Genomic DNA, 14,165 nt, shown 5'->3' with positions numbered 1-14,165 from the left:
GAGAAGCTGTGGAAGCCCCAGCCCTAGAAACATTCAAGGCCAGGTTGGATGGGGCTTTGAGCAACCTGGTCTAGTGGAAGGTGCAACCGTCCCCCCATGGCAGGGGCGCTGGAGCTAGATTATCTTTAAGGTCCCTTCCAACCAAAACCACTCTATGATTCTAAGATAATACTGCCTCAGCTTCTAATTTTTCCAATCGAATGTTCTTTTGTATTACTTATTCCTTACATTTTAACTGCCTACATACATACATAAATATATATATATATGATTCACACAGCCATGATTTTGGAGTTGCACTGATCAGATGACATCCTTCTCCAGGCCTGCAAAAGAACACTTCCGTTATCTTTTCTAGAGAATAAACACTTAGATAACAAAGCCACTGACTGCAAGTCCTAACTCCTTGTGCTACCAGTTCCAGTACACATAAACAGCATATGTTCATTACTGAAACTACATCCGCTTCAGGGGATGCAAGACGAAAGAAAGGCTATGAATGGGTTTCAGTTAAAATGACATATCAGAGAGGTACTATAAGCAACGCTAAAGAATTGCTTATAGTTTGCAAACAATACCAGATGCAACACCTGCTTGTCACACAACAGGACAGTGTTTCCATGTTTTAAGAACAGTAAGCCAGCTGCAAAAAATAAATTGAAACACTTAAAACAATAATTGTCAGGGTGTGTGGAATAAGGCCCAGGGGCATGAAATTTATGCAGCATCTAGTTTTCTTCCTCCACCAACAATCAGGTTCCCTTTCTCCCTCGTGAAACCCACCTTCTACCGGCTCAGGCTCTGCCCGCCCTCTCCGGCTGCCCCCAACCCCAGGAGCGGGGACCCCGCCGACAGGCGAGGAGACCCCAAGCAGCACCGCACTCCCGACCCCTACGACAAGGGCACCTGCCCAGCCGCCGGCACCCGGGGCGGCGGGCAAGATGAAGCGGGCGCTGGCAGGGGCAGCCCCCGGGTGGGCCTCGTCAGGGGTTGCGGGGCCCCCCCACGCCGCCGCTACACCCAGCCGCCCGCACCCACGGGCTACCAGGGAGGCCGAGGAAGCGGAGAGCGATCCCGCCGTGCGACATGAAGGACGGGACAGAAGGGGAGGGCAGGTAGGGTGCGGCCCTTCCCGCCCCGCTGCAGTGACCCCCGCGCCGGGCTGGGCCGGGCCGGGCCGGGCCCGACCCAACCCGGGGCCCAATGGGCCGCCCTGGCCTCACCTGGGCCCGTCCCTCACCTGCCGGCGGCGCTGCTGCCGTCCCGGCGGCGTCGTGCTGAGTGGGGAGGGAGAACGGGACGGAGGAAAGGGAGGGGGGAAGGAGGAAGCCGGGCGACGCAGCGCCGGTGCCCCCTCTCCAGTTTTATTTTCTTCCTCCTCCGGTACCCGCAGGAGCCGGAAGCGCCTGGCCGGAAAGGCGGCTGACGGCGGCCTCGCCGGGGAAGCGAGGCGGGCGGCGGCCTCTCTAGGCTGCGGCGCGCGTCTCTATGGTCGCTGCCCGGCTGAGCCGTTGCCATAGCAACCAGAGCCGGGGCCGCCGCTCCTCATCCGCCCGCATCGGTACTGGCGCCCGGCGCTGCCCGGCCCGGCCTGCCCGGCCCGCTCCTCCTCTCCTGCCGGCCCTTGTATTTTACTATTGCCGGGCGGAGGCCTCTGGAAGGGCGGCCCGGCTCTGAGGATGGCGAGGGGGTGCCTGGAGGCGGGGAGGCGGCGGCTCCTCAGAGGGGAGGCCTCGGTGAGGGTGGGGTGTGGGCACCCACGGGTGACTGCGGCGCTGGCGGCCGCCTCCAGCCCTCAGCCTGCGCCTGTGTGCGTGCGGGCCCTCTCCTGGCCAGGCCTGCGGTGCGGGCCTGCTGCCCGGCGCTGGGCCTGCTCCCCAGCCCAGGGCGTTCGCAGAATTAAACCGAGCGGCGCGGGGCTTGTGCCTGTGTGCCAACTGGGAGGGCGAGGCTGCTCCCGCCTCTGCCGAGTGCCATGCCCCTGAGATCAGAGCCCCGTCTTGAAAACCGCCCAGCTGGAAGGGCCCCGCTGCCCGCTGCGGCAGAGCGGGAGCGAGCCTGCCCGGGTGCGGGTCTGCGCGCCTGGGAGGCGGCCCTCGGTACCATGGCAGAGGCTTCGGGCAGTCCTCTGCCCCAACCCATAGTGAGGAGGAAAAAAAGCATATCTATTGAGGAGAAAATTGACATCATTAGTGCCGTGGAGAGTGGCAAGAAAAAGGCAGACATTGCTGCCAAGTATGGCATAAAGAAGAATTCCTTGTCTTCGATTATGAAGAATAAAGAAAAAGTTTTGGAAGCCTTTGAATCTTTACGATTTGATCCTAAAAGAAAAAGACTAAGGACTGCTTTTTATACCGACCTGGAGGAGGCATTGATAAAGTGGTACAGAATTGCTCAGTGCTTGAATCTGCCGGTAAACGGCCCTATGTTGCGCCTCAAGGTTAATGATTTTGCCCAGAAGCTTGGACATAGTGATTTTAAATGCAGTAATGGCTGGCTCGATCGTTTCAAGTCAAGGTACGGTTTAGTTTTCAGAGCTCAGCCTGAAGAAGCTGCTGCTACTACTACAGTGGCTGCTCCAACTCTTTGGTACCAAAATGTTCTTCCTTATTATTTAAGTGATTATCAGCCAAAAAACATTTTTTATATACAGGAGACGGTATTGTTGTATCAGGTGTTACCACATAACACATTTGCATTTAAAGGGGAAACTTGTTCTGTAGGTAAAACAAGCAAAGAGAGAATAACCATCGCGGTGGGCACAAATATGGATGGCTCCGAGAAACTTCCTTTGCTTGTTATAGGAAAAAACAAAAGTCCATGCTCTTTCAAAGATGTGAAGTTGCTACCTGTGGATTATGAAGCAAATGATATGGCATGGATGACTTCAGAGGTGTTTGAACAGTGGATGCATAAACTTGATGACAGATTTCAAGCACAGCAGCGACGAGTAGTCCTTCTTGTTGATTCTCTTCCAGCTCACACAGAAGTGAAGAACCTGAAGTCTGTCAAATTAGTGTTCTCTCCTCTGGACTCTTCTTCATGTATAGCTACGAAACAAGGGGTTATCAGAAGTCTGAAGATTAAGTACAGGTGCTGCCTTATCAAAAGGTTTGTGGACTGTGTAGAAGGTAATAAAGAGTTTATGCTGACTCTTCTTGATGCAATTGAGATGTTGCATCTGTGCTGGAGGAAAATAACACCAGAGACTATTGTAAGAAGTTATAGTGAAGCAGGATTCAAATTAGAAACCAAGGCAAATTGTAATGACACAGAGGTTGAAAGTGATTTTGATGTGATTGCATACGCACAAGCAGCTGGAGTGCAGTTTCCAGAAGGTTTCTCTTTGGAGGAATATGCAGCTCTAGATGATAGCTTGGTAACTTGTGAAATGCCCACAAATAATGAAAGGATGAGTGACAAAGAAAGCACATCAGACAAAGCTGGGGCATTTGTTGGTGGTGAAGACGAGGATGAAAGCGAGCAATTTCAGGGAGCTGAACAGTCTTTGCCATCAAAAAATGAGGCTTTGAGTGCTTTAGATACACTTCGAAAGTTTCTCAGAAGTCAAGACATGAATGATTCTCTTCACGATTCCCTAGCTGACTTGGAGAATTTTATTCAACATGTAGCATGTGAATAAATAGTAAAGTGTGAAAGCATGTAATTGAAAAAAAATGAGTTATATAAGTAAACAAAAATACGCAGTTTACTATCAAGTGTTGCTGCAATGTTCTGTAGCTTGTCTTGCTGAGGAAATAACACAAAATTTGGGGTGGAGAGAGGAAATAAGTTGAACTTTAAAAACAATAACTGTGAGGGCAAAAGCAGTTCTTTGAGCAGTTCAGTGCACTCAGGATGAACTGGTGCCCACATGGAATTTGTTCTTCAGGAAGAGATTAGCACTTCTTCACATCAATAATTTCACCGGTGTCTTTAATATTGTTAACAGTGGAACAGTAAATATCAGCTTGGTGCTTTTAATACTTAAAAAAAAAATGGAGTAACACAGAATGTGCATGCTTAAGTTTTGAAAACTAAGAGTTTTTTAATATAATTTTTTTTTGGCCTTGTTCAGGCATTTTGGACATAGTTTATTCTTGCAGCAGATGATGAACAGCAGAAAGTCAGCAGCTTTGGATGTGTTTTGTTTTCTTAAAGCTGCTCATGTGTGGATACACACAAATGGCATAGTCATTTATCTGAGAGTCAAAAGACAAACAAACCTTTACTTGGGCTTTGAAGACGTCAAAAAGGAAAGTCATTCTCTCTTTTTCAGCCTTTTTGGTACTTGGATTTTATGTAGGTCCTTCTGTGCAACTCCATATATTTCTACAGTAAATGCAGTAAAAAAATCAGCTTATGCAGTACCTGCACTCAAAAAGTTACTGAACAAGAGTTTTTTATTTACTGTACTTGAAGTAAATACTGTTTATTATACTTGAAGGCTTTGCCGTAGGAGTCAATGCACCAGTGCAGTCCACGATTATAGGTGCCGTTAACAGGGGTGCTGTTTGCATGAATGCAGTGTGAAGCTGAGTAAATCACAGTACATTTACACATCTTCATCAAGCAATGTAATCATACCAGAGCCAAAAATCTCAATTTGTTTGAGACATACTGTTTTTGGGTTTTTTTCAAAACATATTTTAAATATTTTCCTTATCTACCAACTTTAATTTTTTCAAAAGTTAGAGATAATATTTTTTTTTCTGTTTTAGAGGAAGAATAGAATACTTTATGGAAGCCCTTTAGGAAACCTGTGTAATAAAGAATCTATTATGGCACCTATAATTAAAACATGAGAAACAATCTCTTGCTTACTTGAATCTTCAATTTCCAATAAATAGTTTGGCTAAAGCCTTGTTTACTGTTCTTTCTGGTGGACTGTATCAAATTGTTGAAGACAGTGAAAATATGGGGGGAGGGGGTGAGAAAATAGCCAGACAGGCTAAACTGTATGGGTGTTTTACCAGAACTCCTTCAAAGAACCTCCATAATCTTCTGGTTTCTTATTATGCAATATCTGATGTGAATTCCATGCAAAGGATATTCTGATGAAATAAGAAATTTCTGTTGAAATGCCAGTAAATCTCCACATGGAGATTTATAGGCTGTGAAAGCAGTACCAATCCACATTATCTCTGTTAACTATTTATTTTGTTAAAATACAGATGCAAAGTCTTCTAAATTCAGAAGCTGTGTCCAAAAAATCAACACATTTTGCTTGCTTAAATACTTTAGAAAAAGCTTATGAAAAGTACTTTTTATTTTGGCTAAGCTTATTTGAAGTTCATCTAAATCCCACAGACCCCAGGGATAATTTTCCTGTAGTAATCTTTTGATTTAAAACCCATTATTTTCTGCACAACAGTTTCTCTTGCTAACGGCAAATTTAGGAAAAAGTGTTTATTATCCATATAGTAAATTTGTATATTCTTTAAAATTCAACTCCATGTGGACCTCATCAGCCCAGGATCCAGTAAGGAGACTCTGTGTTTCCTTCTAAGAGAATTTTGAGTGTGGAAGTACTGCATCAGAGTGAGAAAGACTTGCATAAGTAAGCAGCAAATCTTGGTTAAACAAAGTTTTGACCTACAAGAATTGTAATCTTTGCAAGATGAGGCTTAGAAAACCAGGACGTAGGAAATAACGTCATTGGCTGGTAAAGAAGGAAGTAAATTACTGAGCGCTGTCATATTCCCTCATGAAAACAACAGGAAGGATTTACTAATTTTGCCTGGACTTGGAAGGTGAATTGTGGAACTTGCTTTAAAAAACATGCAGCCCATCAAAATCCTGTATCTTTAGAGAATATGCGACTTTTTCCTAGTTCATTCTGAGAAACTAAGCTAAAATGCTCTCACTTAAACTGCTTTTTTATATTCTAACACTACAGCTTTCAAAATTATTTAGGAGCCCAAATATTTATTTTCACTTGGATTTTGGTCACATTCATAGTCAGAGAACGTGAAATCCACTGTGAAGCTTGTTGCTATTTCAGGTATTTGTTCATGAGGAAACGCAGACTCCTCAGACCCGAAACGCTAGCAGTGAAAAAGGAAGCGGTACGCTGTGTAAGTGTGAGTCATTTCAGCCGGCGTGCACAGTTTGAGCTAGACATTCTTTCACATTGTCTAGGTAAACCACCAGGACGCTGGCTTTTTATGTTTGGGGTGGTATCTACTGGAGGGAGAGGAAGACTATTGCTTTAGACTTTAAAAAGAAGACCCTTTTCTACCAAAGGCAGGTTACTAAGGCTGTCATTTGCTTTCATACTTCAGCTGTGAGTGTGGACAACTATGTGCTTTTTCCTGTTTTTACACATAGCTTTTCTATTGGTAAAGCAGTGTTGCATAGACATGCAATTCCCTTTTATCGATATAACTGCAGTGTGGTATAACCACAACATTGTTTTATAGGATTAGTAATTGAAGTGTAGCTCATTGCTTGTCCTGCTAGTACAGTTACTCCATTTGAATTTTATTTTCTCTCTTACAGCTGTTTAACTGCACTGGTCTACTTAAAACCATCCAACTTCTGGGTTAAGGCAGAAGTGGGAAAAACAGTAGTATCTTGCTAACTTTTTCATAGCTGAGTCACCTCTGCTCCTTCAGCGGGAAGGCAAAGTGTAAATTACAAATTACCGTGATCAGTAAAGTGAACGAATACCACACTGAATTACCGTATCTGCTGAGTGAGAAGATGCCATATTTGCAACAATTTAAAAAATGCCTTGCTGTGTTTTACAATATTTCAGCTGAAAGCAACGTTCTTCCTAAGCTTTCATGCCATCCTACCTCTGGCGCAACTTTCCAGCCTCGTATGTGAATAGCACCAAGGGGAACAGGTCAATCCCCTCACCGCACACGTAGCTACAATCTGTGCAAATTGTCAGCCTGCACACCGGTCATTGGCCACGTCATCAGAGAAGTGAGCTTCAGAGCTGGTTTGCATCCTCTACTTCTCTCGCGTTTGTGTTGCTTTGTGTGTGCCTGTGCGAGCACTTGGTTGTAATCACCAGGGTAGTGATTCATCTGTCTGAGAAAGTTGTGGTCCGATGGGATGGTGCAACCTCACCCCAGGTGCCAAATGAAACACCACTCATAATATTTTGATCGGTTGTTTGAAAACTCTGTGGGACCTGGGATTGCCAAGAGGGACATCCCAGGAGAGTGGTAAGAGGTATCAGCTCCTGCTGAGAGGCCCCTGCTCAGCAGGAAAGCTGAAGAGCTCTACTCTTTGGAGAAGTTCTTGCCACTCGCTGTTTAAGAAGAATCACTTCGACGTGTGAGAACTAGTTGCTGGATTTCTCATCTGAAGTCATCCACGTGTGCTGTGGGGCTGCCGCCATATTGTGCATACAAGGAGACAACTTCCTGAAACCACTGCTTTTCTTCTAGCAGTGTTCGTGCCTTATACTTCTAAGCTCTATAAATGATGCAGTATGATCTTTTGCTGTCCAAAATTGTATTTCTTTCCTCTTCCACCCTTTTCATCCATTGCCTTCTATCATTTTATAGTCACTGATATCCTGCTAATTCTAGTGTTAAAGTTAGGATCATTGGCACAACCTTCTGGCAAGCTGCTTTTCTCCTTACTCTCCCTATTTCTAATATTATCTTTTGCAAGTGGTATTTTTGAATCATCTCATGTATCAGCTAGTATCACCCTCTTGGTACACATGCTCGTGATCTCAGGCCCTAATTTCTCCATTGCTGTATTTAGTGGCCTTCCCAAATCCTCACTTCATTTAGCCAAGAATATTTAATAGGTCTATATTCCTTTTTGTAACGGAGGGTAAGCAGGGCTTTTTGCAGCAATCGCTCGGGATGTCTGAGACAATTGGTAATAAAACATGTGATCTTTCTCTCCTTTCAGGTGTGTCCTTTTTTCCTTCTGTCAGTGGTCCCTTCTGATCTGTACTTTTGAGATTCTCAATTTGACATTTAGGATCTTCGTCTAAACCATTCCTTTTTCTCTTTCATCTCTTGCCCTATCTGCCTGGATAGCATTCTTGGCACAGTTCACTGTTACATTTCCATTTTTAAATATCATACTTCTAACCTCAGCTCTTTGGATCTTTCTTCCCTTTTCTTTTCCTGGCGCCATCTAATGTTTAAACTACATTTCAAACTCCTTTTTTCCTCCTTTGCATGATCTGATACCTATTTCTTTTCTACAAAACCAAATATTTCACTCTTTCTGGAAACAACCAGTTTTTCACTTTCTATTTTACTTGGCATGTCTTCATGACACTCTTAGATCAAATATTATGTAATGATTAAAAGTATGTTATTTTCTCTAAATATACCTCCTTTCATTTTGTTTTCTCCCATTCTTTATTCTTAGCATTTTCAAATATTTCATTTGTTTGAGCCTTTCTTTTGCACTCCTGATCACCAGCATGCATTTGATTCATTTTTTAAGTTTGCAAGAAAATAAACGCACAAACAAAACCTGCCCAAAGAAAAGGTTTGGGGCTATTTGTTTTCATAGCTAACTGTATTACAATGTTACATAAAATAAACCAGATTGAAAGCCAGCTCAGGCATTAGCTAGTTTCTATCTAGTTTTTTATTTGAATTTACATTTTTTCTTACTTATTTTCACTCTGATTTTTCCAATTTCAATAGTTGTTTGTGAGTTTTCAGATATTTATGCCCTGTTTGGCTTTGTAGCCAGTCCATCTAGCCTGTGATCTTGGAGAAAAGCAGGTAGATCATAAAAAGAAGGAGTTGAAAGGCGAGGTCCTGGTCCATTCAGATTCCCCTGCAGAAAACTGAGGAAAACTTGTAATTCGGGTTAAGCAGAACTTTTTATTCAGAATCAATATTCAGAGTCCTCTGAAAGTCTCCACATCCATATGCAAATTAGCCACAGAAACTGATACCAGAGAGAACACAAGTTGTCTGAATTTAGGATGGCAAGAAATGGCCACTCATAATTCAGCTCCACTCTGAAATTACTTGACACAAGAGGTTTTTTTTTTCCCAGATGTCTGAGATAAAGAGATACTTATGTGCAGTCCCCAAACAACTACAGAACTATTTTTGAAAAGCTGGCTTGATGGATATCAATTTTACAGCTCTGAGAAACTGTGGCAAAGAGCATTACATGTGCATTCAATGTACGGCACAGACAAACCTTACAATTCAAGTTGTGGCAGAGAAGGACCCCTCAGTTCCCCATGAGGGCTGAGGGTGACCAGATGCAGTACGTATGTGGTAAGCATGTGTGGAGAAGCAGGAGCAGATGTGGCATACGCTGTAGATGTGCAACAGCAAGATAGAAAAGACGAGTACAGGCAGATGGAGCTACAAGTTCTCGGCTCAAGTTCAATGACGATAAAGGACTGTCTTTGTGCCCTGTTGAAGGGCTTTCCGTACATGCCCCACTACCAATCCAATTTTTTCAAAAAGCAAAGGAAATCCTCTTCTGAACTGAAAGAGATTGAAGATTTGATAATTTCTTACCATTTTGTCAATGTTGTTCTTCATACCTTTAAAGGTGAAGTAAATGCACAAGGAAGCTTTTAGGTTTATATATCACATTCTTACCTGGCCTTTACTCAGCCCATGTGGAGTTAGCAGCATTATGATGAGGGGCCACTTGTACAGTCCCCTAAATTAGACAGCACTTTTGAAGATTTGTCAAAATCTAATGCCAGCAACTTGCCTATTAATGCTAACAGGAAAGCACTTGGCAATCTTAATGCTTGGGTGGTTAGAAACCCTCATGCAATTGCATCTTAAATATTCATGGTTAAATAGCAACCAAGAGGCTTTAGGAAAATAACAGGACTTGATAATTCCCTAACAATGCCTACACCATTATCTGTACCTAGCCTTAATGCACGTGTGCAACTCCAGACCTGCATTCGTATTTAAATACCAGTGTTGATCTGTCGAGGACTAACTGGGATGCCAGATATCATCCTCGGCAATGAGATTATATTAAATTTACATTAATGTAAGCTTCCTAAGGGATTATTTAGAATGGAGATTAGGGAGCTTTATGAATTTAAAACTTCCTTTGTATTTCTTCATCTTCTCCCTTCATCTCAAAGGGAGGAGAACCCAGCGGCCTGCACTAGTGCACCCTCACAGTGGGTTGTGTGACCCCCCCTTCTTCATGGGGGGCTCTGCTAGTGCTTGCCAGCATATTAGCCTGCAGGAATTAGGAGGAAATGCTGCCGTGTACGGGGAACAGCCCTTACGCTCCAGCCAGCAGTAGGCGTAACTGCTGCTCTGCCTCCCGAGTGGGCTGAGCCAGCCTCTTGTTAGGAGGCCGACTCCTCAGGCAAGGTGCATATTTGTGAGATTACATCTTCAGAAAGCAGAAATGCAGGTACTGGTTTGCTTTGCATCATTCATCCTGCACTGTCCTTCCTGTCTGCTGTTCCAGCTCCTCGGAGATTAAAAATTCCCCGTCAGCCACCTGCCTGATCCGATCAGTCCCCCAGTTTGGAAACCTGAGATAGTTCCATGCCATTCACCTGCCTGATTTACAGGCTTTAATATAGCTCCTGTGTTTGGCAGGCATCTTTTTGCTTTTCTTGAGTACTAGATTTTTTTGCATTCTCTAAAAGTATTCCCAGCTCAAATGCGAAAAGAATGAGTTGTGGACCTCAGATGAACTCCACGTTCCTCTCTCCGTGTGGAGATAGATATAATTATAAGAATTTATACCAGGCAGAGATTTGCCCTTACTGACTTTCAAGGGAGTTGTAGACTCAGGCTATGTGTGGATTGACCTTTGTAGACATGGTAGGAGACATTAACTTCACAATTAAGTAGTCAGAATCAAAATGGATTAACAGAGGAATTATATATTTGCTTCCAGGAAGCCTCTATTTCCTATAGGATCATTTCAGGGGTTCTTTCCATCATCAGTTTCATCACCAGCCATTAGCATTGACCTCTTTTATTCTTGATGCAGCTGCCTGTAACTAGACAAATGACAATTCTCGCCAAATTTTAATATTGCTTACCTCGTACACAGGGTACACCTAAGTATAAAACTGGTACCTTCTGACAGTAGATCAATCTTCAGAGAGCAGCAGATAGGCAATGTAGCAGCCTGTCAGACCCAGAAACTTCTCGCTTCACACCACACATGGTGTACCTACACTTTGGCACGGAGGTGTGGCTGTGGCTTGCGTAGGTACGTAGAAAAGGAGCCACAGGAGTAAAAAGGTATTGGTTTGTACAGTGCTATTAGGATATGGAATTGGGCTGCTATATTTCACTGTTGCAGCTCTCTACAGCAACCAAAAAAAAAAAATAATCTAGTGAAGCTATGCCAACTTGCACTGCTGTCACAGATAATGGTCAAAACATGGATCTACCCGAAAATGAGCTACAGCACATCTAACCCAGCTGTTTGGGAAGAAATTCTCCCCACATCAGACTCAAGCAGGAGGAAGGGGACATAGATAGCCACTTGTGTTTTGTTAAACTCGACATTTCTACAATTTATACAAATCCATGAGGTTTCACTAAGTGACATTTTGGTAAGCTCAGCACTTGCAAAGCTTAATCAAATTCTTAAGCTTTCACTAAATGACAGCTATATTGCAACTTAAGTATGGAACCATTCTGTATATTCAGACAAAATGAAGTGAATAAACACATAAACTAACTTTAACTGTGTAATAAACTAGTGTAGTTTCTCATGAATGAGCAATGAAGAAAAGCATATCTCAGACAGAAAGAAATAAAGTGGCAAAAAAGACATAAGGCAAAATTTCTGATTTTTTTTTTTTTCAGGTAGCCTTGCAGCACTACAGTCAGCTATATTTAACTGAAAGTTAGATTTAAACACAAGGTGCTGAGAAGTTATGCTTTCTGCCATAATTCCACTCAATATCCCTTCCTGCATTGTGACCAATGGCATTCTGGATAAGAAAATACCAGAAAAAATAAGTATTATCACCTGCATGAAGACCTGCTTGTGCTCCCCACGACGGGGAGTGGTGGTGGACGAGAAGCTCAACATGAGCCGGCAATGCGCCCTTGCGGCCCAGAAGGCCAACCGCATCCTGGGCTGCATCAAGAGGAGCGTGGCCAGCAGGTCAAGGGAGGTGATTCTCCCCCTCTACTCTGCCCTGGTGAGACCCCACCTGGAGTACTGTGTCCAGTTCTGGAGCCCCCAAAATCAGAAGGACATGGACCAGTTGGAGAAGGTGCAGAGGAGGGCCACAAAGATGATAAGAGGGCTGGAGCACCTCTGCTATGAGGACAGGCTGAGAGAATTGGGGCTGTTCAGCCTGGAGAAGAGGAGGCTCCGGGGAGACCTTATAGCGGCCTTCCAGTACCTCAAGGGGGCCTACAGGAAAGATGGGGAGAGGCTGTTCAGTAGGACCTGTTGTGATAGGGTGAGGGGTAATGGTTTTAAAATAGAGGGAGGTAGATTTAGATTAGATATTAGGAAAAAATTTTTTACACTGAGCGTTGTAGAGCACTGGCACAGGTTCCCCAGAGAGGTGGTGGATGCCCCCATCCCTGGAAACGTTCAAGGCCAGGTTGGATGAGGCTCTGAGCAAACTGATCTAGTTGGGGATGTCCCTGCTCCTTGCAGGGGGCTTGGACTAGATGACCTTTGAAGGTCCCTTCCAACCCTAACCATTCTATGATTCTATGATTAAATACACCACCTGCTGTGACAGGACACTGTTTTCAGAGAAATAAGAATTGTAGGCAACATACTACTCACATTGCCTACTGAAAATAAGGGTGCAGGTATGTGACTTTCCAGGTTTCAGCACAGCATCTGAATGATTTCAGATACCATGCAGGAGTTTACAGATTCCTGAAATAGCATCCTTGGCATTGCAAATGCTGTGGAAAAGTTGTAGAATTAGTAATCTATGTACTTACTACGATCACACTGACAAAGGGACATATCGCGTGCTAGCATCTGTGATGGTCAAACCAGTATTAACAATACAGTGCCATAGAAAATACTTTAATTGCATATTTTTTTAAAATCATGTTTCAAAAATATGCTTAGGTCCATTTTAACATAACCACCTGTGCTTCACTGCTTCAGTCCTAGCTTCCACTGGCTCAGAAGAGCAGGCAAAAATGCCGTCATGAGCATCAACACTTTTCTCTACAGGGGCCTAAAGATAAAAAAGCTCAAAACGCAGGCTGAAAGCCATCCACACAGCCTTAAATTAGCCTCTTGCTTGCATAGGGATTATAAATACAACCTCTGTATAGACTATCAAATTTTTTTTTACTCTAATATGTGTCTACTTTTCAGCCAGACACTGTCTCTTTGATTCTCCCAGGACAGTTTACATGCTTAAATACATGCATAGTTTTCCAGAGCTGGACTAAACAGGACTGGAGGCTGCCTCCATGGTTTTAAAAGATGGCTCGTAGTGCAAGACTAGAACTGGGCACTTGGGTTAGATCCTTTAAAAATATTTAAATGATCAGCTAGGAAAAGACACTTTTTCAAAGTATCTGGGAACCAAACTTGCCCCAGATCAGATGTCCATACTCTTGAAAGTAGTTAGTGATTATTTGCATCTTTAGGTATTTGAGTAGCTTTTAAAAAGCTTGTCTTTAATGTTTCTTTGTAGTCTGGACTCTATATAAGCTATTTGTGAACTAAAGATCACTAATTAGAGTGAAAATATGCAAAGGAAAAAGTAGAGAACATTTTAATTCTAGAACAGAGAAAGGGACTTAGATGGGAGGATCAAATGAGAGCTGCCGCAGCCTAAAAAAGTATCAAGCAACATTTACGCAGCCTTATTTTAGGACATCAAAGTTTATCTTCAGATAGTTAAGGTGTGGCTGGAAAAATCTCAGTACTCACATTACAGTTTGGATGTGCTGGTGTGTTTTTATGGTAGAGTATTACTGCAAGAATGTGCTTTTCACATTTTATTCTCTTCTTATGAATCGCTTACAGCACAGAAAATGACCTTCAATCAGTCAGTTGAAGCACCCTAGAAATAAAAATAAGAAAGGTTTTAAAAAAAAAAGTAGTTTACTTTCCCTCAAATACCTTATTTCTCTACTCTTCATTTTACTAAATTCACCAACGATTACACCCAAAGCAGATTTATGTTTAGCTTTTCAATCCTTTGCTTCATCAATCTCACTTTTTATTATCACTTTAAGAGAAATGTTTCCGTTTCTATAGAG

At 43.2% G+C, this 14,165-nt stretch overlaps 2 protein-coding genes across 7 annotated transcripts in view; one reads left to right on the top strand and one right to left on the bottom strand.

The window, feature by feature from the left end:
* Nucleotides 1-1,391, bottom strand: part of ARFIP1 (ARF interacting protein 1) — a 44,176-nt gene extending 42,785 nt beyond the window's left edge. For 3 of the 6 annotated variants that reach the window (XM_086747136.1, XM_086747139.1, XM_086747145.1), the window contains exon 1: nucleotides 1,241-1,391. The gene's annotated coding sequence lies outside the window, so the exon portion shown is untranslated. Of the gene's footprint in view, nucleotides 1-1,223 lie in introns of all 6 variants that reach the window. The other 3 variants (XM_086747137.1, XM_086747141.1, XM_086747140.1) reach the window with 3 other exon arrangements.
* A 713-nt stretch (nucleotides 1,392-2,104) lies between these two features.
* TIGD4 (tigger transposable element derived 4) lies at nucleotides 2,105-3,643 on the top strand. Its single transcript, XM_010118414.2, has one exon. The coding sequence runs from the start codon at nucleotides 2,105-2,107 to the stop codon at nucleotides 3,641-3,643; it is 1,539 nt and encodes a 512-aa protein (XP_010116716.2).
* Nucleotides 3,644-14,165: the final 10,522 nt, after the last annotated feature.

The sequence above is a fragment of the Chlamydotis macqueenii genome, chromosome 4 (genome assembly GCF_036417535.1).
Source record: "Chlamydotis macqueenii isolate bChlMac1 chromosome 4, bChlMac1.mat, whole genome shotgun sequence".
NCBI lineage: Eukaryota > Metazoa > Chordata > Aves > Otidiformes > Otididae > Chlamydotis > Chlamydotis macqueenii.
The sequence above is the reverse complement of the archived record's forward strand: the minus strand, read 5'-3'. Positions and strand labels throughout refer to the sequence as shown.